The sequence below is a fragment of the Micromys minutus genome (genome assembly GCF_963924665.1).
Source record: "Micromys minutus genome assembly, chromosome: 28".
Lineage (NCBI taxonomy): Eukaryota > Metazoa > Chordata > Mammalia > Rodentia > Muridae > Micromys > Micromys minutus.
Genome location: NC_137963.1, coordinates 34,983,078 through 35,007,167, shown reverse-complemented (window position 1 = coordinate 35,007,167; position 24,090 = coordinate 34,983,078). Strand labels below are relative to the sequence as shown.

Below are 24,090 nucleotides of genomic sequence, written 5' to 3'. Positions count from 1 at the left end.
TCAGTGTGGAGAAGATAAGCCAGCCTGGTGGTCTGCAGTTGGTTTCTCATGGGTGGGGAGCACAGTGTTAGGGAATTAAAAGCCTGAGTGGGCTTTAGCAAGCATCTGAAAGAAAAGAAAAAAAAAAGGGGGAGCTGTCTCGTCAGTATTCTATTGCTGTGAAGAAACATCATGACAAAGGCAACTTTTATAAGAGAAGATATTTCATCGGGGTTTGCTTACAGTTTCAGAGGTTTAGACTTTATCATCATTGTGGGAAGCTTACATACTGCATGCAGACGGCCTTGGTGTGGAAAGGTTGAGAGTTTTACATCCTGATCCTCAGGCAGCCAGAACAGAGAGAGCCTTGGTTAGATTTTTGAAACCTCAAAGCCTATCTTAAGTGGCACACTTCCCCACAAAAAGTCATACCGGCTCTAACGAGGCCACACCTCCTACTCCTTCTCAAGTAGTGCCACTCCCTGATGACTAAGCATTCAAATAGATGGGCCTATGGGGACCACTCTTAGTCAGACAACACAGCTGAAAGCCATAGCAGCCCTTGGGAACTGTCTAGCCCCTCTTTCTTGTTGGGGATGGATTCTAGTGTTTTGGTTTCATTGGAAATCTGCATATTGAAACACTGAAGAACCTTGTCCTCAACTGATTTTTGATTGATCAGAAAGATGCCAGTGGTCAATGACTGGGCAAAGGGAGTCTGGGCAGGACCCTTTGATTTGCACAGGCAAGGATGCGGGTGAGGAGAGAAGAGAATCGCTATGACTGGCTTCGGAGGAAGCTGGATCAGATTTAGATTTAGAGCAACAGAAAAAAGATCATCTGAAAGGTAGTGGGAAAGGGAAAGCCGCCTGGAAAGGGTTGCCCAGAAACCTTGGGCAGCAGAGACCAGTGAGCCTCATAGAAGGGAACAGGGCAGCAAAGTTAAAGGTAGATTTAGAAGGCATTGAGCCAGGAGTTCCAAAGGGGAAAAAAGCTAGCCATGGAGGATTAGAACTGCCCAGCCTTTAAGTAGCCAAGGCATTTCAAAAGTAAAATAATGTGTGTGTGTGTGTGTGTGTGTGTGTGTGTGTGTGTGTGTGTGTGCGCGTGTGTATTTCCATTATTGATTTCAAGTTTAGGTTTATTATGCTCAGAAAGCATGTTGTGTATGTCAGTGTTTTTGAAATTAGTGAAAGTTGCTTTAAGATTGTTTGCTTTTTACATACATATTTTGTCTGTTAGGTTAATTAATATTCTAAGCAGCTTAGATCAAGCTGTGCTATTAATCTTATTGCTCAAACACTCTATACTTAACACACCCTGGCCACCTGTTCTATTAGCTCCTGCAGCTATTAAGACCTTTCGTTATGATCATGGATTTCTTTGAAAGGTTTGGACTTGGGAGATGGCTCAGTGCATAAAAGCGTTTAGCACCTAAGCATGAGAAGCACACTTTATACACTGTGTCCGTGTGTCTGTTGCTGGGGAAAGACACCACGCACGGCAGCTCCTATGAGGACAGCATTTAATTGGGCTGGCTTACAGGTTCAGGGGATTAGTCCATTGTCATCAACGTGGGACACATGGCAGTATCTAGGCGGTTATGATGATGGGGCAGCTGAGAGTTCTATATGTTAATCCAGGTGCATCCAGAAAAAAACTGACTGTCTCCTAGCCAACTAGGAGGAGGAACTCGGAGCCCATCCTTACAGTGACATACTTCCAACAAAGCCACACCTCCTCATAGTGCCACTCCCTGGGCCAAGCATTCAAACCACCACAGGTACCAAGAACTCACATAAGACAGGGATGGTGGCCACCTGTCAACCGAGTACTTGGAAGGCAGAGACAAGGATTGCCTAGGACAAGCCATCTGGCTGGAATAGCTGGAGTCAGTGTGCTCTAGGTTCAGTCAGACACGTTGGCTCAAAAAAGAAAGTGATTCAGGACAAAACTAAATTTACACAATATCTAAATACAAATCCAGCCCTACAAAGAATAATAGATGGAAAACCCAATACAAGGATGGAAACCACATCATAGAAAAAGCAAGAAAACCAAAAGAAGGAAGACACACAGACATAATTCTACCTCTAACAGCAAAAATAGCAGAAAGCAACAATCACTATTCCTTGATATCTGTTAACATAAATGGACTCAATTCCCCAATAAAGAGACACAGACTATCACACTGGATACATAAACAGGATCCAGCATTTTGTTGCATACAGACACTATCTCAGAGGAAAAGGCTGGGAAAAAAACCTTCCAAGCAAATAGGCCCAAGAAACAAGCTGGAGTCGAGATTCTAATATGGAATAAAGTAGACTTTCAACCAAAAGTTATCAAAAAAAGATAAGGAAGTACACTTTTACTCATTACAAAGAAACTTTATCAGGAAGAATTCTCAATCCTTAATATATATGCTCCAAATACAAGAGCACCCATATTCATAAAAGAAACCTTACTAAAGCTCAAAACATACATTGTACCACACACAACAATAGTTGGAGATTTCAACACCCCACTCTTATCAATGGACAGATCATGGAAGCAGAAACTGCACAGAGACGCAGTGAAACTAGCAGAGGTTATGAAACAATGGGAATTAACAGACATCGACAGAACATTTCATCCTAAAACAAAAGAATACACCTTCTTCTCAGCACCTCATGGCACCTTCTCCAAAATTGACTATATAGTCAGTCACAAAATTTGTCCTCATTAGATATAAGAAGATTGAAATACTCCCATGCATCCTAACATCACCATGGACTAAGGCTGGTCTTTAATAACAACAAAGACAACAAAAAACCCACATATACATGGAAACTGAACAATGCTCTACTCAACGATAACATGGTCAAAGAAGAAATAAATAAAGAAATTAAGGATTTTCTAGAATTTAATGAAAATGAAAGCACAACATACCCAGACCTATGGGATGCAATGAAAGCAGTACTAAAGAGGAAAACACATAGCCCTAAGTGCTTCCAAAAAGAAACTGGAGAGAGCATACACTAGCAACTTAACAGCACAGTTGACAGCTTTAGAACAAAAAGAAGCAGATATGCCCAAGAGGAGTAGACAGCAAGAAATAATCAAACTCAGAGCAGAAATTAACCAAATAGAAACAAAAAGAACCATTCAAAGAATCAGCAAAACCAAGAGCTGGTTCTTTGAGAAAATTAACAAGATTGATAAACCCTTAGCCAGACTAAGAACCTTAGAACCTTAGAACACAGGCACAGGGGAAAATTTCCTGAACAGAACACCAATGGCTTGTGCTCTAAGACCAAGAATCAAGAAATGGGACTTAATGAGATTGCAAAGTTTCTGTAAGGCTAAGGACACTGTCAAGAAAACAAAATGTCAGCCAACAGATTGGAAAAAGATCTTTACCAATCCCACATCTGATAGAGGTTTAATATCCAATATATACAAAGAACTTAAGAAGTTAGAGTCCAGAGAATCAAACAATCCTATTAAAAAATGGGCTACAGAGCTAAACAAAAAGTTCTCAATTGAGGAATATCGAGTGGCTGAGAAGCATCTAAGGAAGTGCTCGACATCCTTAGTCATCAGGGAAAGGCAAATCAAAACAACCCTGAGATTCCACCTCACACCAGTCAGAATGGCTAAGATCAAAAATTCAGATGACAATAGATGCTGGCGAGGATGTGGAGAAAGAGGAACACTTCTCCACTGTTGGTGAGGTTGTAAGCTGGTACAACCCACTCTGGAAATCAGTCTGACGATTCCTCAGAAAATTGGACATGGTCCTACCTGAAGACCCAGTTATTCCACTTCTGGGCATATACCCCAGAGATTCTCCAACATACAATAAGGACACATGCTCCACCATGTTCATAGCAGCCTTATTTATTAATAGCCAGAGGCTAGAAATAACCCAGATGTTCTTCAGTAGATGAATGGATATAGAAAGTGTGGTACATTTACACAATGGATACTACTCAGCTATCGGAAACAATGACTTTTTGAAATTTTTAGGAAAATGGATGCATCTAGAGAATATCATCCTGAGTGAGATAACCCAATCACAAAAGAACAGACATAATGTGCAGTCACTTATAATTGGATACTAGCCCCAGAAAGCTCTGAATATCCAAGAAACAACTCACAGATCATATGAAGCTCAAAAAAATAAAGGCCAAAAAGTATAAGCCTCAGTCCTTCTTAGAAAAAAACCCAGCAACAACAAGTGTATAGCACCCACCCAGAGTGGGGTGCACCTAGACCTTAAATCATTAATAACTCATGACCTAAGAAGATAGCCTTGTGACAATTTTTTGGTATTTAAAAATCATTATGTTCAATCTATATACACCAAGGAAACTTTGACTATTTGCATGTTACGTTTTGTTTTACATGTACTTTATGCTTATGGTAACTAGTAAGATTTCAGTGCACGCTACCAAATCTATTTTTTTTTAAATCAAGTACTGACAAAATATATTCATGTAGTTTTATGCCAAAAATGCCATATGTACATCAGCACACGTGTGAACCCACACATGCAAATCTGCATACTCACACACACACGTGGGAGGAAGACAGTATGCTTCTGTCCATTTTTGTATTGCATGTAGTCTGTCTGTGTTATTATTTATTTCTGAAGAGAATCTTATAAAGTGATTCTCTATTTCTGGTGATGGGCCAAGTTTAAAGTCTAATTATCTGACATTTATGTTCCTGTAGCAAATTGTTCTTGGGAGAGGGATGTTAGGGCTTATGTGTTTTCTTGCTTTTTTTCTTTCTTTCTTTTTTTTTTTTAATCTTATTTTGAACCATAATGTTTTTTTGTTTTAAATATGTCTTTGTTTGTTTATCCTGTCTGAAAAATAATCTTTACTTTATAACTAATATTTTAAATAATATTTAATATAATCGATGATTATCTTTTGTTCTATTAAGTGTTATCCTTTACTATTTTATTTTTAAAATTTTATTTATAGGATGTATGTCTATACACCACATGTTTGCCCATGGAGGCCAGAAGTCATCAGATCCCCTGGAACTGAAGTCTAGAGGGTTGTGGGCTGCTATGTAGGTGCTCTAGAAGAGCAGGCAGTGCTCTGATCTGCTCAGCCAAGTTTCTAGCTTTTATCAATGTGTTTTTCTTCTGCTCTGTTGGTTCTTATTTTATTTTCATTTTTCTTTACTTATTTTAAGATTATATACTTTTATATTTGTGCTTTAACAGCACAGATCAATTGGACCTTTAGAGTATTTTAGTTCCGTATGTGTTCCACAAGATAAGTGATAATAAAGGCAAAGTTATTACATACACTTGAAGTTTAAAGGCATGGATTTAGGCTAGCCAAGAGAGAAAGATGGAAAATTGAAAAATTGTGTGTCCCTATAGTAAGCAATTTGTAATCGTTTCTATTCATGACCATTATAGTAAATTATTCTGAGAATAAATAGGTGTTATGTTGAGAGATAGTCCTGGTAATATTGCTCTTTTTCATTTATAGCAATTGCGTTCCAATATCCGAGAAATGGAGAAACTTTGCTTGAAAGTGCACAAAGATGATCTGATCCTTTTGAAGCGAATGATAGATCCTGTCAAGGAAGCAGCAGCCACAGCCACAGCAAAGTTCCTCCAGCTCCACATGGAATCTGTTGAAGAACTCAAGAAACAAGTCAAGGATGAAGAAGCTTTACTACAACCTTCTCTGACCAGATCCACAACCGTTGATGGTAACATACATCTTACTCTTGACCCTACTAGCTCCAGTTAGCGAAAGCTCACCTTCTCAAGAGTGATGGAGAGAGAGAGAGAAGCCCTTGCAAATCCTTGTAATCTTGCTAGGTCAATTCCAGACCAGATGTGTGTACCCTGGAAATTGTGCAAGACAAAGTTGTGTGGATTGGAGCTCTGCGGCTTCATGCACCTGCTTGCTTGTATTGACAAGAGAAGTTTAAGTTATTCCTGAAGATAATGGTGTGCTTGTGTGCAGTGTGCACCTTTGTACTCTCCGGTCAGGCAGGCTGTCCGGCAGCTGTCCTTGTCCCCTGCAGTGCAAGGCAGGAGCTGTTCTCATCAGGCTTTACCTTGACTGTTGGGTTTTTCCCTTAATAACATGAAAAATCTATGGTGTGTTCAGGCTGTCAACTTTTGTGAAATAATATTCTAAGAAACAGTCCTTTGAACACAGTTATGACATTTCTGAGGGTGTATTTAATAATCCTTGGTGACACAATGCTAGTATCTTTTATGCAGGAAAAATTGGCATCATAATACTTAAAAGTTCCTGTGTTTTGTTTGGTTCAGTAGTGGGCACAATAACTAATAGGTCCTCTATAATTGAGTGATCTCCGAGGAAGCTTAAAGCCAAATTTTTAATCATCAAAATTAAATTTGTATAGTGTGTCAGCTCTATTTTATACTTTTTCTGTTGTAATTGTTTATCTCTTATTTTTACTTTATTACATCTCAATATATTTTATATGTTTAAAGAGACTTTTAATCCATGTGAAAAATACAGGCTACAAATCACTTAGAAGTGACTTGGAAGAACTGTAGGTGGCCAGGTTTCCTTTCTTATCCACCAAGACCACTCTTGTTACCATTCTGTATCTCTAAAAGAAAATGTTTACCTGTTCACTGCTAACGAGTCAGTACCTTCAAGGGGATGCAGAAACGTTTAGGTTGCCCAGCAGAGGTTTGGGTAACCTTTTTGTAGTTTTGGTACCTTGCACAGTGCTTTGCACATAGTGAACTGTTCATGGATGTATTATAAATATAAACAAATAAGAAATGTTGCCATTTCATATATGTTGCAGTAGAGTTGGATGTGGTGCTGAACATGTGCAGTTGCAGCACTCTGGAGGTGGGCTATCCTGGGCTACACAGCCTTTGCTTATGACCATTTCCAACAAATACCCTCAGAAGAAAAGATCTCAACCTTACAGCTGCTGGGAACTTCAGACCAGCATGTATAGAATTCGATGTGATACTAGCTTTTTACCACCCGTCTCTGCGTCCACTGAACGGCAGAAAGAACAATGGCTGTTTTTGTCTGATAGTATTTGGAAGCTACAATCTTCTGCATTAAGGTGTGAGTCAGAAGTCGTTTTATTTTGATAGACTGGTTTATGTTCAGTGACGGTCAGGAAATTAATTTTATTTTTAAGGTGTCAAAACTTGAAAAGTTTAAGGAATGCCTTTGAATGTATTTAGTTTTGTAGTAAAACACTACTAATGTCATGAAGCTTAGTAGATATTTCATGTTCTTCCTCGTAGAACTCACTTTGTTCACAAGGCTAAAAAAAATCGGGGGAGCAGAATATTGTTAAATAGCTTATTCATCACTTCAGTCAGAGCGAGTTAACATTCTCAAAGTTTATTTAAATGTATAGCCAGTGATATGGTTTTACAGCACACACATGTGCACGTGCACACACATGTACATGGTAGTCAAAGGATAAGCACTAAGGGACAAGCTGGAATAAGTGAGTTACAGAAGCTGTAGAAATTAAAAGTCCATTCTTGACAGTCATGCCTTGAGTTGATTTGTGATGCTCTCAGAATTGTAAATTAACAACAAGGTTTTCCGTGGAAAAGAAAGGACGTCTTTGTTGTAAGTAACTAAGACACATACGCAGTTTGGTTTCAAGTGAGATGGAAATGACCTAATCATTTCTTCTTGTTCTGACAGCAATCTTTTGTTTGTTTAGAGTGTCACACTTCTCACCTCTATTTTCTGTTAGATCGTGCATTTTATATTACAGCCTTTCCTTGTTTGTACCCATTTCACTTGACCTTCTCTAGGTTATAGCTTAAGGTTGTCAGTGTGTGCACACTGCAGAGTTGTGCCATGTCCCATCTGACACAGATCAAGAACTTACGTGGACTTTAAAGTGAGAGAAGGGTCATAGGCTGATTCATTTATCTTGATTGAAGTAAAAATTTAAAATTTAAACATTTGAAAAGATTGTTTTTTTACCATAATGATATAAAATATACTCTGTCTGATGATTTTTTTCTTTAAGATACAAAACATAGACACCCACATGCACACAGACAGAACTGACACAGGAAGGGACGGGGGGAGTGTTAGACACTCCAGAGTGGAAGTGCCCTTGGGCTGGGTATGATTGAGATAGAGCATTGTGGGCTCAGCAGTTAAAAACACTGACTGTTCTTCCAGAGTCCTGAGTTCGAATCAGCACATGGTGGCTCACAACCATCTGTAATGAGATCTGATGCCCTCTTCTGGTGTGTCTGAAGACAGCTACAGTGTACTCACATACATGAAATAAGTAAATCTTTAGAAAAACATGTTGTTGCCACAAAATAAATACAAATATTATTTTAAAAGGCATATTATGAAAAATCTGAGCCTAAGCAATGTGACACTTCTATAATCTCAACACAAATAAATATATACATTTAAATATCAAGTTTAGAATTAAAAAATAATCAGTATGAATTCTGTTAAGTCTTCAGTTGACTGTGCCCTTCCTGATTAGTTAAAGCAATGTTTTTCTTAAGAGTAAACTATTTGTTAACTTTGAAAACAAACTAATCACACCATTTTGTAAAATATTCATTTCCAGGCTTGGCTGGGAAAACAAAAGACTGGAAAGGAATGGGGAAGAGTACAGTTTCACAAAGACTGACTCGGGAGTAGGTCAGGTCACAGCTATGCCAGTTCAGGGCACGCGTGAGCCTCAGAGCCTCTGCTGTCTGCCACATGGGCCTCTTTCCACCTCATCCACAGAGCCTTTAGTTCCTGTCCTTCCTCCTCTCACCCTCCGGGCTCTGTTAGCGCCCGGCAGCTGTTGTGGCTCAGCTGTGTCCTTGGTATGAGCAACACTCAGTGTTGAAGTACGTGATTAAACTAGTCACTCGGACTAGTGGGGTGGCTTAGCTGATAAAAGCCCTTGCTACCAAGACCTGAGTCTGGTCATGTAGTAGAGAACTGTCTCCCATTCCAGTAAGTTGTCCTCTGACTTTACATGTGCACCTTGGTACAGATAAATGCGTGCACACAATAAATAGGTATAATTTTAAAAATGATGTATGATGGCAGGTGTTTTGAGCTTAAAGTAGACTGAGCAGAGCTTCCTGTATCCTCTCTGCGTCTCCGCTGCTGCCACTCTGAGGCTGAAGATTATCATTTTGAACTGGATATATTATTAAAGCCTCCCAGCTGGCCTCTCACTCCAGCTTTCTCACCTGCCAACTTTATCCTTGATATGTTCTTCACAGTGTGGATAAGGTCTGATTTTGGCACTTTCCAACTTCCCAGTAGTCTCCAGCTTCTCTCAATAGTTTGATAGTGATCCTATGAGAAAGACACAGCTCTTGGAAACGTCTTACAGTGCCCTGTAGTAATGTCACCTTAGACTGTCAGCCTCAGCCTTTGCATTCTTCCTCTCACCACCACGCGCCAGCTAGACTGCACATCTTTCAGCTTCAAGAAAGCTCCGCACACACTGTTCTCCTTGAGTTACACACTCTGGGCATCACACCCCACTCTGCCTTTTTGGTTTTCTCTCCTCCTCGGGCTTCAGAACGTCTGACTGCCATCTCCACAAGTCAGGATTTGATGCCTGTCCTACACTTTTGTAGCACATCATACTCACCTACGGCATAGACTTGTCTGAATACTGACTGAACTAGTTCATGTCTGCACCGCAGGTTTCATTGAAGCTCTTCTCACGATGCAGCAGTAGCAGGGGCAGGAGCAGGGACAGATTCTATGCAAGTAAACAGCAACTCACTGTACAGACGCGAATAGCAAGTCTCCAAACCCGGCTTCTAACGCCTCTTTCTGATCAGACCCACATGCTAACAGCCTGTGGTACTGCCACTGCAGGCTTGGTCTCATAGCCTACTGTTGTGTCTCTGTTAATGTGTGTGCAACAAATGTCAATTTCATGGATGAAGGACTGCTGAAACTAGCATGAGGCCCAGAAAGAGCTATAGGTAAATGTTTGTGGTACAAACTGCTTCGTCATCACAGTGACATTTACATATAAATAGTTTTGAGGGTTGAAAGCTTTCTAAGAACTAGAAAAGTAGAAGCCATGGACATGTGCCGAGGAGGAGTGACTCTAAGCAGTTACAACATGTCCAGAACCATTCACAAATGTGCTCACTGCTGATGAGATTGTCACCAAGAGACTGATAATTGCTGTGAACATGTAATTACACCCTTTTCTACTTTACCCAAAGTGAGCGTCCTTTGAACTAAACCTCAGCCTACTTTCCTACTTTAAAATTAGATATTAGTGTGTGTGTGTGTGTGTGTGTGTGTGTGTGTGTGTGTGTGTAAGCTGTGGTGTGTGTGTGTGAGAGAGAGAACTGTAGTGTGTGTGAGAGAGCTGTCTGTGTGTGTGTGTGTGTGTGTGTGTGAGAGAGAGAGAGAGAGAGAGAGAGAGAGCTATAGTGTGTGTGTGTGTGAGAGAGAGAGACAGAGCTGTAGTGTGTGTGTGTGTGTGTGTGTGTGTGTGTGTGTGTGAGCTGTGGTGTATGTGTGTATGTGTGTGTGTGTGTGTGTGTGTGTGTGAGCTGTGGTGTGTGTGTGTGTGTGTGTGTGTGTGTGTGTGTGTGTGTGTAGGTGGGAAGACAACTTTGTGGCCTCTGTTCTCTATCTGTCTGTGGGTTCCAAGATTGAACTCAGGTTGTCAGGTTTGCTGCAGGCGCTTTACCTGCAGAGCCCTCTCACCTGCTCCACTTTCCTGCTTCTGACACCCATTGTGTTGTCCTTATTACTAAGATGGCTGAGTCCAAGCCTAAGGGTTGATTTAGCAGAAGAACATGTTCTGCCTGTTGCCACTGCTGTGTCCAGTGGAATGGGGCCAAGGGTGGTAGTCCCCATTGCTGCCTCTACCACTTCTGACCCTTTCATTGCATTCACGCAGAGAGAGTATGTATAGGGCTTTGCACCTACTCACTTAGAGAAGAGGCTTCCCAAGGGAACACAATGCTATTTTTATATATTGATTATTTTCTTTTAGCCTGAACTGAATAACATTCAATCTATATAGCAGTTGTCTCGTGGAGCCAGTTTGTGTTCTGTCCTTTCTGAGAAGCAAACTCTAACCAGGTCTGTGTCCATCTAGGAGCAGTCCACACTGGGGAGGCTGAAGCTGATTCCCAGAGTCTGACTCAGATATATGCCTTGCCTGAAATTCCTCGAGACCAAAATGCTGCAGAGTCCTGGGATACCTTAGAAGCGGTATGTTAAAGGTGTGTGTGTGTGTGTGTGTGTGTGTGTGTGTGTGTGTTTGGTATCTGTGAGATGTAAAAGTAATTAACTTTCCCTCTCTCTCTTAAGGACTTAATTGAGCTTAGCCATCTGGTCACTGATATGGCCCTCCTAGTGAATGTAAGTATGTAACCGAGACTCAAACTTGATCAGTCACTGTCCCTTTGATTAGAAATTCAGTAGAAGTCACATATTTTGAAAATATTTGCTTGTATGTGTATGAGTTTTGCCTACATGTATTAATGTGCAATGCCTGTGTGTTTGATGCCCACAGAGGCCAGAAAAGGAGTTGCAGATGGATGGTTTTGAGCTGCTAAAGGGGAGCCGGGAACCTAACTCAGGTCCAGTGCAAGAGCAGCAAGTGCTCTTAACCACTGAGCCTAGATTATAATTTTAAAAATGGTATTTAACTGTTGCATATAGTCCTTAAATTCTAGATCAAGTCAGTCAATATTATGGAAAAAGTATGTTGCTAGATTCTCTCGGCATTGGAAGACTGACAGAGTTGTTTATTGACATAAATAAAGTCCACTTTCTGCCTTTTGGAGTTCTGCAGAAGGAAGAAGGCTGGGACTCCTAGACTCAGTTTTCACATATAACTAAATGCAAAAATAAGAAATATAAAGAAGCCTCATCAGCTCCAAGCAGAAGCACTGTACCCGGGAGGGAGGCATGGTTTATAAAGTAGCAGCATTAAAGCCACCTCCACAGAGGCAGTATCAGCATAGTCTAGAACAGTGTGTCAGTGTGTCAGTGCTCACTGAGAGTCCCGGGGGCACCGGAACATGGTGAGCTGAGTAGAGTGTCCCAAAGTGCCAAATGTGCTGCTGTCCAAGCCTGCAGGACCAGGGTGACCAGGACAAGGATGGTGAGAGCCAAGTTGTGCTGCTACTGAATTTTGGATTGCCTAAAAGAGCTTGTTCAGATGTGTGATCAAGCTAAACTCCTGCAATCCAGTCTGCCTTGGAAAGACTTACTAGTTAGGAACAAGCTACAAGAATTTAATCTATAGGTAGAGTGGTAATACCTACCTATATAATGTAAAGGATGCTCAGAAGACTTTTTTGAAGATCAACCCAGAAGAAGGTGAAGTCAAAAACAGAATGCTGTAATTTTTTATTCTTTGTTATAAGGCCTGAATGAGTCTGCTGTCTTAGATTAGGAGCATGTTGTCGTCTTGGAGGAAAGAAAGATTTTCTATCATTATTTTTCTAAATTGTTCTTGTGTCTTCCCTAGGAATTGTAGACAGGTATAGAATATGAGCACGTGCATGAATATGTGTTTACATAGGTGTGAAGCCCTTTCCCCTGTCACTGGCTAGGCTGATTATTTGTTCTCAGTAAGCCATGAACCGGGGCCCACCATTTCTGGGCATGGCTTCTCTCAGGCCTGGCTTTGAGGTGGAAACACGTAGGCCACAGCTTCTCAGAGTTGGAGCAGAGGACTCCAGAGCTTGTTACTTCAGTTCTGTACTGTGTTCCAGATTCCCAGACACTGACCTTCTGTCTTTTTAACAATTATGGGGTGAGAGCACTTGTATTCTTTCAAAATAAGAGGTTTTCAAAGTTTTGAGACAGTTGTTCTTGTTTTTGTTTGTTTCTTTGTTTGTTTGGTTTTTTAAACCTGCCTCAACATATTTTTATTTCTTAGGAAGTCTTTCTTCTTCTGTGACCCTCCTGTACCAATGAGTTGTACACTGTCTAATGTTGGCATGTTCTCATTTTATTGTCTTATGGATATTTTATTGAACTGTAATGACCAAAATTGAAGGTAGTAAATTGTTTGAATTATTTCTGATGCCTTTAAATAAGAAAGAAAAAAAAGAAAAGAAAGGAAGAAAGAAAATGTTACAAGTATCTGGATTCAGTGTCTGTCATAATTTTGCAGATGGCAGGAAATGATACATGAATCCCCCAAACATGTATTGTTTACAATCAAGATATATCCAGTTATTGTAATTAATAATTTCCCAGTCGGGCTGGAGAGATGGCTCATTGGTTAAGAGCACTTACTGCTCTTCCAGAGTCCTAAGTTCAACCACGTGGTGGCTCATAACCGTCTGTAATGGGATCTGATGCCCTCTTCTGGTGTGTCTGAAGAGAGACACAGTGTACTCATACATAAATCTTTGAAATCTCCCAGGCTAATGCAGTGTACAGAGTGCATGTGTGTATGGTTACATAAACATATGCATTTGCCAAAGCCATCAATTTGTACATATAAATGCATTTAATACATGTAAATTATTCCTCTCTAAAATTGATTTCAAGGAAAGTTAAAGATGTCCTTAACTCTTCTCTTCCAATGGGTAGGCATATGAAAGAAAAGAGTAAGGTTTATGGAGGATTAATTGTGTGTTCAGTTATGTTGTATAGTAGGCAGTTCTCAACCCCAGTCTAGGAAGGACGTATGCAGAAGGTTCTCGTCACAGCCATAGCCCCATACAAATGCCCTAGTTATAATCACAAGGACAGGAGGCACAATTCTATTTGGCAGAAGCTCAAAACAAGAACCTTGATTGTTATTCCCAGGATGATTGAATTCTTATGATACATGGCCAAGGATTTACAGACTAAGTAGGGAACACAAGAGTGACCACATCCTCTGTTGTCACATGGATGTGACTGTAACTGGGCAAATTAACCATGTAATCAAGGAGCATCTTCTATACACAGAGATTTATGTAACTTCAGTAGGATCAAAAGATCCTATAGGGTAGTGGCAATGATGTCTCTACACTGTGAATAAAACGCCACAAAATTGTATACTTAAAAGTCTTAAATTGTTAGGTGTGTACATAGTTTGCTGTGAAACAAAGGATTCACTAAGATAATGGGAGGTTATAGTGAAGCCCAGTCATTCTGAGTGTATTAGTATCTATAAGTTATGCTGCTCTGTTTGTGCAAGTGCCCTTTTCTTGTGACCAGCCCTATTTCTGTCTAGTCAGAGAATTTAAAGAGCGCTGGGCCAGAAGTTGGACAAGATTCTACCGTTACTGCTGCATCGTTTTCTTTTTCTCTGTGTCTCTTGAGATCCGAGTTTCTTCTGGCTGCATTATAACAGGGCTACGGTGGATTCAGTTGGGTCCATTCTTGCATGACTGCTGTGGGTTTAGCACAGCATTTGACAGCAGAAAGTTTGTTATGCCTGATGGGAGCCCTACCGCCCTACGGCAGAACACCATTCACCCTCACTCCCACTGCCCCAGTTCTTCCTGCAGCCTTGGCTTGGCTCTTTACCTTAGTTCCCAGCATCAGTCCCTCCAGACATCCCAGTCCTGAGTCCCTTTAGTCCGCTCCACTGCAGAGTTCCTGCTTCCTCACCCTGCTTCCTGCCTTTGCTAGGCCAAGATCGCTGTACTGTGCCTGTGTATCACTCACGTTGTTTCCTCTCAGTATTCACATTTTCTCCTGAACCTTGGGTGGCCCTAAAACTGTTTGTACAGATTTAGCTATTTTAAGGACATTAGGCAATCTAATCTAATATTTCTTAAGATGAAATTTATAGCCATATTTTTCAAGTTTTGAGAATTTTTCTTTTATAAAATGGGATGTGTGTGTTAGTTTGATAAATACTGTAGTGTGCCTTATACATAGCTTAGTTCATTACTAAAGGAATGCTGAAAACACTTCTAAGTGCCAAAGAGTAAAATGCCACTCAGGAGAGATGGTGAAGACTGTCCAGTGTGGGAATCTAGGTAGATGAAGTCAGAAGCAAAGAGGGAAAGTAGGTGGGTGGAAGCAGAGTTCCTGAGCCACCACTGTTGGGACAAGCCTGGTTTTGTAGACTGTGGTAGGTTATACACGTGCAAGTTGGCCTGATGTAAAGAGCTATGACCAGTTCTGAATAATAGTTTATTATTCTGATTGTGATTGACAGCTAACTACAGTCACTGTAGATACAGACTGTTGGAAATTGAAGCCAAACTAAAGGAAAGAAACAGCTAGGTCTGTATAAGTGAGGGGAGCCTGTTGGTCCAGGGGAAGGTTTTCTGTCCACTGCCTTACCCTATCCCCATGTCGAAGCAAGCTTCCAATGACTGTAGTACCTGAAGGTGTGGCCTACTGCCCCAGGGCCAAGGGGTTCATCTTGGGCTGATAATTGCATGATTTTGAGATGATGAGTAATCTTAGGATGGGCATTTTCCTGGTTGTCCTTAATCTAATTATTCCAAAGGAATTTTGTAGGGAGCAAATTTGTTATTTTACTGCTCTACATTAAACTTGAAAAGTCACTGTGATGGTTTAAATGAGAATGGCCCCAGTGGACTCAAGTATTTGAATGCTTAGTAACCAAGTTGGAACTCTTCAAAAGGATTAGAAGGATTGAGAGCTATGGTCTTGTTGGAGGAAGTGTGTTACTGGGGGGGGGGGGGTTTAAAGTGTCAAAAGCCCATGCCAGGCCCCTTCTCTGTCTTTTGGCAATGCATAATGCTCAAGATGTAACTCTTAGCTAGTTCTCCAGCACCGTGTGTGGCATTATGTTCCCTGTCACTGTGTTTCTGCCATGGATGATAGACTAAGTCCCTGAAACTGTGCAAGCCCCCAGTTAAATGTCTTCCTATAGAAGAGCTGCCTTTGTCATGGTGTCTCTTCACAGCAACAGAACAGTGACTAAGATAATCATAGTGATGCAGTATCCAAAGTTTTAGGAAGGGGCACAGAAAATATATCTTCCTAGTGTCTTCTGGTCACTTGGAGTGTGGACATAGCAATAGCCCCAGCAGACTCCTTTCTCAGCCTGAGGGGGAGTTGCTACTTACACTTCACCTTAGCCTCTAAAGATGTAAAAGGTGATGATAGGGTTTTACTGCCAGTGACATATCTGCTAGCATAGGTTGTTTCAGGCACAGGTGGAAACCTTTGGTATATCCCAAAGAGAAGTAATGCTAAGATGTCAGGAGTCCAGGTCAGTTGGATATTATTGGTGCTGGCACTTTTAACTTGTTTGGCTAAGAAGAAAGCTGTCTAAGAAGCTTTGCTATCATAAAAATTAAAATTTATACCACTATCATCTGAGAACACGATTCTAAGAACCAAAGCTCACTAAATATAAGAGGTATAGAAATGTAAGAAGTAGCCCTTCCCGGAGCAAATCAGGGTGAGTGCTTCTGTTTCCCACCGTGCTTCGCAGACACCTCACTGTGTCCTCCTTTCAGGTCTGTGAAGTAGCAGCACCTTTGTCCTCATGTAGTAGACAGAAGTACTTGGCTCAAGGACATACCACGGCAGTGCTGGGATTTGAACACAGAATATCCAAACCTAGGTTTTTGTGCCAGTCTTACCATGGGTAATGGTGACCTTCAGAGAGTGTAACATGGGAGGCTGCAGAGATGGCTCAGCAGGTGGGAGCATGGACTGCTCCTGTAGGAGACCTGAATTTGGTTCCCAGCACTCACAGCCGGTGAACCACAGCCTTCTATAACTCTACACACACACACACACACACACACACACACACACACACACACACACACTCTAAAGCCTGTGGCCAGGCCCCAACAATGCATTTCCAGAAGCTTTGCAGGTGATCTCTTTTGAGAACCTTGCATATGTTTGTGACAGGTTCAAATTAACCGTGAAGACAGACTGTTTGGGACTTAAGGATCAAGATGGCGGTGTGGAATCTTGGAATGAATGGTCAGCACAAAGGCCTGTCAGAGAGAGGGTGCGTGCTGGGCAGGGAAAGACTACCAGGAATGTTAATGGGAGGGAGATGGGCTTGGTGGGCTATGTGGCAGCCGTGTCCTCACATGGAATGCTGATTGGAATAGGAAGTGTTAGGCATGTATAAGGTGCTGTTATGTGGAGTTAAAGTGACATTTCCCTATGTTTCTCTGAAATTTGGGAGTAAAAGAAACTTCGTATGCCCTGATGCTCATAGTGATCACATGGGTTTCTACACTGGTCAGAACCTATCCTACTCCACCATATGTGTATGTATATACATGTATATACACATGTGTGTATCCATGTATGTATACAGTTAACTAAGTTGATCTTGTTGAGATCCTGTTTCTAGGTTAAGGACAGAGTTCTTGTGACTGAGGTGTCTGAGCAGAGCTCAGTAGCCACTCATGAACGCCACTGAGGTGGTTTTAAACCTTAGAGAGGATGGCAGCCCCAGCCACGCATTTATTCTTCAGCAGTCCCCTGTGTCAGAACAGGCGTTGCTGTTAAGGGAGACTGCTGTGTTGATGTTGTTGATGAGAAACATTCTATCTTGGACTATATTTTATTTAGTAAAATTCAAGACCCAGATTCCTTCATTGCTCCCTATTGCATATCAAATGTGCAAAGATTTTGTGCTGGATTACACCGACTTGTAGTCTCATTCTAACAAAAACAAAACAATTTGTGTCTGTTGGATAAAGGGCATTTTACTCCTAAGGTGAATCTCCAAAGAACACAAGTTATGGACCTTTTGTTGTTGATGTTTGAATTGGTTTAAATGCTTATTTGGATATTTTTCCTCCTACAAAGTGGGTTCATTTGGAGAATGACATGTTTGCATGTTTGAGTGAGTTCTAGTGTGAGGTGCTTTTTGCTATGAAGGTACCACCCATTTATTACCTAATCATTAAGTCCCCTCTTTCCTTCCTGAAAGTGAATTTGTACTTTCGACATGGTTTATCAGATGCTATTAATGAACCACTATTAAGACTGCAAGGCTGCGGTACCCGGGGCCTGATTACAGGAATTAAAATAGTGTGTGTGGGCTTCCCACTGCTCCGCAGCAGGGCCCCTCACTCATAATTCCTTTGCATCTAGTCTCAGCAGGAGAAGATTGACAGCATTGCAGACCATGTCAACACTGCCGCTGTGAATGTGGAAGAGGGGACCAAACACTTGCAGAAGGTAAGACTCCACCCCTGCTGACAAATCAATGGTACTCTGGCTCCCAGAATCTCAGTATTAACCCAATTGATCTGCTCTCTTCAGTGTCGAGGGAACCAGCAATTAAGGAAAGAAGGAAGGAATGACACATAGGTAGTGTAAGAAATCAATGGCTGTAATATTTTACTCCCAGATTCATTCTATCATGAGAGAATTGTTTTCCCCAAAGAGAATGAACTGTGGCCTCACTCTAGGGCATTCAGTTGTTATGAAGGATATCTACAGAGGCCTAGGGACAAGAGAGAGCCGTCCATTACTCCCGGCAGAACCAAAGTATGAGCCTACCGTACACTGGAGGAGTGGGGGCGTCTGTTATCCATATGATGTGACTCTCGGCCCAGGTGCCTAGTGTGGAATAGCCTCTGTGCTGAATCAAAGCTTTGCTGGGAGCCAGTGGCTGCTGAAGCTGTTTAAATAAGCCAGCCAGATAGTGGATTGATTATTTAGCAAGTGAAATCACTTTGTATAGTCCTCCTGCCTCGTTTAGTTCTGTGGTCTGGAGCTATGGCAGTACCTGTGGAATATGTTCACACACACCCCTCCGAGAATAATCTGAGGAAATTATGAACCTAGAGTTAAAGAGGCATTGCCAGGAGAAATGAGAGGAAACGTACATCACCACAGGCAGATTTTTCTCAACTCAGTTTCTAAATTGAATTTTTTTTTTTTTTTACAGGCTGCAAAATACAAGCTGGCAGCTCTGCCTGTGGCAGGTGCACTCATTGGAGGAGTAGTGGGGGGTCCCATCGGCCTCCTCGCAGGCTTCAAAGTGGCAGGAATTGCAGCTGCACTTGGTGGTGGGGTGTTAGGCTTCACAGGTGGAAAATTGATACAAAGAAGGAAACAGAAAATGATGGAGAAGCTCACTTCCAGCTGTCCAGATCTCCCTAGCCAAAGTGACAAAAAATGCAGCTAAAGCCCAGCTTCCAGCGGCGGCTGCCGGAGCAGTGTTAGGAAGGGGCTCTCCTGCCCACGCTGCACTGAGTGGACGGGTGTCTGCTGGCTGTTAGTGGAGACTGCAGAGGTGGAGGGGCCTGGGCAGAGGGTGTCTGTCAGATCAACTGTAAAGACTGCCAAAGAGCAAAGGCTCAGCCTGGAAATGTGAAGACTGGGTGTAGGATGTGAGGGTCAGTCCATCTGTAGATTATTCCTTCCTATAGGGAAGAACAGAATGTGAGCTCAGGAGTCCTTCCGTCAGGTAGGGATGTTACTGCTCAACACGGGGCACAGGTGATGCTGTGGACTTGAGGGCTGTTGTGCGAGAATCCATCTGTGTTTTCTGGGGAAGAAATTAATATGTAAAATAGAAAGAGAAGCCCATCTTCTCTTTAGAGTCTCTTATTGTGACGTGGGTGTTTTTTCTGAAGTCTTTCCTGCCTCTCCAGATAAGGAGCACAGAACCTCCCCACATGCTAGACCTACTAACCAGCCACCAACCCATCTCCAGCTGGCAGTTCTGAAAACTACCTAGAGTGCTTCTAGAGTGAGTTCTACCCATGTTATAAGGATCTTTCTCTGCTTTCTTACATAGTTTTCCATCTCTAGCTACCCCTACCTGTAATCTCTTAAGTTGAAATTTTTTTTTTAATTTTCAACATTATTTGGGCTAAGGAGCGTACAAGATCACATCACAGGGCACTTTAGAAGGGACTGGCATACTTGCCTCAAGGAATCGAGGCCCCTCAGTCTTCTTGGGGGTCCAAGAAGGAGCTTTCTACCTCATCTCTTTTGCTGCCCTTTCCCAGGTCATCTCCCCTCCTGCCGCTGCTGTTCCTCCTGGTGTTCACAACCAACTTCTCTCATGTTCAGATGGCCAAGTCCGCCATTCAGACCCAAGGGAAGATCTGTGGTGCTAACCCAACAGTTGGCATGGGCAGCAGGCATGGTCCAGTCCAGCTCCATGTCTGTCTCAGAACAGAGAGGTTTGGATATAGAGAAAAGGAATAGGGAGAAGCCACTCTTAACTCTTCCTGAGGAGAGAGTGCCACCAGCCCAAACATGTGTTCAGGGGCCCAAAGCATGGAGTTGATGTCTGCAGCTCTGTTGGTTGCTACCTCTCTCTGTGTCACAGCAGCCTTTCCTTTAAGACTTCGTGAATCTCACCAGTGCATCCCTATGATACAAAGCACCACATCATATTAAAAGATTGGAAAGTATTGAGCATTTTTTTATCTGCTGACTTAAGACTTTAATAACAAACAAAAAACTTTGAATAATTGTTGGATCATAAAATATACCAAACACACTGGGCATTAAGTATTTAGAGTAATTATTTTAGCATCATTCTTTGTTCTCTGGTTCTTGCTGCTCCTTTAAGATAGCATGTCAGACCCATGCAGGGGGCAGTCAGAACAGATTCTTTTTGTTTTGTTTTGTCTTTATTTCAAGATGGTTTCTCTGTATAGCCCTGGCCTGGCTGTCCTGGAACTTGCTTTGTAGACCAGGCTGCCCTGAACTCAGAGATACCCACCTTCCTGTGCCTCCTGAGTGCTGGGATTAAAGGTGTGCCACCACACCCAGCTAAAACAAGATCCCTGAACTTGGGTCCTAGGGTAGTTCTGATACAGCCGGTCCAGCCTGCCCAGCTGGAATGTTAAGAATCAGCCCTATTGTTTAATTCTTTAATCTCCCACATCTACTTCATCTTCCTCTGCTTGATGCTCAATTCCATTAATCCCAAAAGTGCCACCAGTCAGGGTGCCATAACAGCCACAGCACATGGAAGTCCAGCAGGGGTGAGGCTTCCCCTCTGCACTTGCAATCTTTGTTGAGCCATCAGCACTGGGCTTTGACACTGGCCATCTTAATGCTTAAGGAAGTGAAGTCCTCTTTAAAGTTATTTAGAAATTGTTTCTCACTCTCCACAATAGAATCCAATAGACAACATTTTGTGGAAATTTCTTAGGAGTGTTTAATTAACTATAAATGATATAAAGTACTTAAAAGTATAAATTAGTCAATATGACACAGAAATGATCTTAAAATTGAATTTAATATGCCCCATAGTGTCCAGTTAAATGGATCATCTCTATGATTTATGTCTTTTTTTTTCAACTAGTTAAAAGAATCACTTTAATGTCTTAAAATTTCTAGAGACTTCACTAATGGCAGTCCTTCTAAAGGCATTTTTAATGCTATAATCTGATAATTTATCTGAAATTAGGATTATTAGAATTGAACATACACACATGGAAAGTCTTTACTACGATGTCCTCTCAACCCCACTCCACCAGTCTCGGTCTACAAGTGGACAGCCGCGCTCAGTCTTCAGAGCAGCCTTCTCCAAGGAAGAGCTGGTGTTTCCCGACAGTTGGTCAGGCCTCAGCAGCACCCATGGACGGAGCAGTGGGTGATGACTACGTGATGCGGAGCCTCACAGTGCTCTGCTCTGCTGCCTGACTCGAGGCTCAGAGCCTGGGAGGCCAACTGTGAACATCCCACGCTGTATAAAGTGAGCACCGATACCCCACCCACCCTACACGCTGGTTCACATCATAGGCTATCATCACTATTAAACATGTTTTATATAACCAAAAACAAACAGGACTTTAAAAAACACATCTCTCGTAGCTTTTAGAGTCAATAAATCATTATAGGTTAAATGATGCCCCCTGGGAAGCCATGCACAGACGGTAGGGGGGCTAATAGGCTATTTCTGAACATCTGCTTTGGGATTGCCACCCCAGAAATTGCATGCTAAGTAAGAAAAGCCATGTCCATTGTGTTGGCTTTTCCACAGACTGTTTCCCCACACTCCGTGACCCTGCTCTCTTCCCATCTCAGTTGTGTGTCTTCTGCTGGCTTAACTCCCCTCCCTCACACACGGGAGTCAGGACTCAGCCTGCCTAGAGAGCAAACTTGCTGAAACTGCCTAGAACTGGCCAGACTTCTGGAGCATGGACTGGGTTTTCCTGAAACTCCTGCTGGCCACAAATGTCCCTCTGCCCGTCTGCTATCCATGCCTGTGTTGTCTGCAGAGCGAGGACCGGAAGCTGCTAAGACCTTCTGTGGAAAGAAGTTTGGAAATCCAACTACGAATATCTAGCACACAGTATTTTCTTCCAATAAAAGCCCAGAAGCCAAATCTTTTGAGTTGTTAGGAAACCAAGGCATTGCTCTGGAAGCCTCAGAAGCCCTTCACTGATGGCATGAACTCCAGATAGAGGAGTAAAAGCCTGGAGCAAGGGCCTCCTTGGGCAAGCAATACTTTACCGTCAGAGAGGGCTGCTGCTCTCAGGTGCTCAGAGATGTCTGATGACGTCCCCAAAGTCTCTGGAGGCTCAGCAAATGCTTCCCGCTTGGCTCCAAGTCATAACACACATTCAGGTAGTTTGTGCGTGGTGTTCTGTTGTTTCTGTTTTCTGAAATCCGGTTTTACTGGAAAGCCCAGGTTCGTTTGAATGTAATCCTCCTGCTGGGATTACACTCACCCAGCTCTGTCTTATTAACTGCCATTAACACGTGTTCCTAACGAGTGAGTCTCTGTATTCATCATTTTGGCACCATTTTATAGAAGAACTTGTGTGTTATAAATCATATTAAAAGAGTTATATCTACATTGCTGCTGTCAAAAAAACTAACTTGTGGTAAAAATACATCTGTGCAATATTAACCCAACAAATATATTGGAATAAAAACATAAAAAGTGTCAGAGGCAATGATTTGCCCAAAATTACAAAGCTACTTGACTTGGGTGTGGTGGGGATCCTCCGTGCATTCTGATTATTAGGCCATGTCTGGTTGTCTGATGAAGCTTGCAGGCTCTCAGCCTAACTCCAGCGGTCTAAATCAGGCAAAATGGAAGAAACGTACGAATGTAAACCCATCTAGGCAGAAGGACCACTTCAACAGCAAGTGAAGTTCCATGGGCCCCTGTGAACACTCTGGTTTGAGCAGATACTTAATAGATTGCTATTGCATACACTTCTCAACCATTTGAAATGTTCCTCGGTGTTAATTATTGAATTGTGTTACTGCATTTCATCAATTAAACTAAAAGGAACTTTTTCCACATTATTATCGAAATTTAGGTATGCCAAGGTAAGGATAAGGACAGGCTAAACAGTGAAGTCTTTTCTTATGATGCTGAGTGGTGCTTGAATAAGGAAACGTGCAATAAATTCCCATTTGACAAACATTAAACCGAGCTCCTGTTGTGTATTAAGTGCTAGTGTCGTGTACAGAAATAGACCTGTGGAATCTATCGTCGTGAGCCATGCAGTTACCTAAAGTAGGTAAGACACAACAACACATGGGAAGAGGATGGAAAAGGTCTCGGAGAGGGAATACTGGAAATGAACAGGAAGGCTTTGCAGCAGGTAAGGAAGAGTATCTCTGATGGAACAGGGGCTACAGACTTCAAGGGAGCTAGGACTTGACATGGGGAAAACCAAGGCGTTAATGAGAAAATGAGGAACTGAGTGTACAAGAGTGGCTCTATTTATCTAAAATTCAGTAATCCTTTGTTTAAAGCAGTGGTTCTCCACCTTCCTAATGCTGGGAACTTCTAATACAGTTCCTTGTGGTGACTTCCAACCATAATTTTTTTCATTGCTATTTCATAGCTGTAAATTTTGCTACTGTTATGAATCATAATGTAGACGTGTTTCCCATGGGTCTTAGGAAACCCTGTGAGGTGATTGTCCGACCCCAAGGTCACAGCCCATAGCTTGAGGACACTGGTTTGAAGGAACTGCATGTCTGGACTACGAGTTGTTAATTTCCCCATAGTTGCCAGAAATAGTCTTCATACTGGCTGAAGCTTTTGGTATATTTAATGCAGATGTCTTTTCTCACCTCTGATTTTTGAGATCCCCCTGCTTACTGTCGAATGCCTACTTTATGATGATTACTAAACCCACTGAGAAATGCCATGGCGTTTACCGTTTAGGGCCTGGGACTCCACAGGGCGTTTGCTATGGCCACGTTTCCCAACTGTTGATTGGCTCCTATTTCTCTTTCACCTGTG

At 42.0% G+C, this 24,090-nt stretch overlaps 1 protein-coding gene across 3 annotated transcripts in view; it reads left to right on the top strand.

The window, feature by feature from the left end:
* STX17 (syntaxin 17) overlaps positions 1-23,230 on the top strand; it is a 51,993-nt gene extending 28,763 nt beyond the window's left edge. For all 3 annotated transcript variants that reach the window (XM_080940019.1, XM_080940020.1, XM_080940018.1), the window contains 5 exons: positions 5,478-5,703; positions 11,080-11,195; positions 11,295-11,345; positions 17,997-18,083; positions 18,799-23,230. In XM_080940019.1, coding sequence (XP_080796145.1) covers positions 5,478-5,703; positions 11,080-11,195; positions 11,295-11,345; positions 17,997-18,083; positions 18,799-19,038 — 720 coding nt within the window. In that variant the 3' untranslated portion in view covers positions 19,039-23,230. The remainder of the gene's footprint in view (positions 1-5,477; positions 5,704-11,079; positions 11,196-11,294; positions 11,346-17,996; positions 18,084-18,798) is intronic.
* The last annotated feature ends 860 nt before the right edge of the window (positions 23,231-24,090 follow it).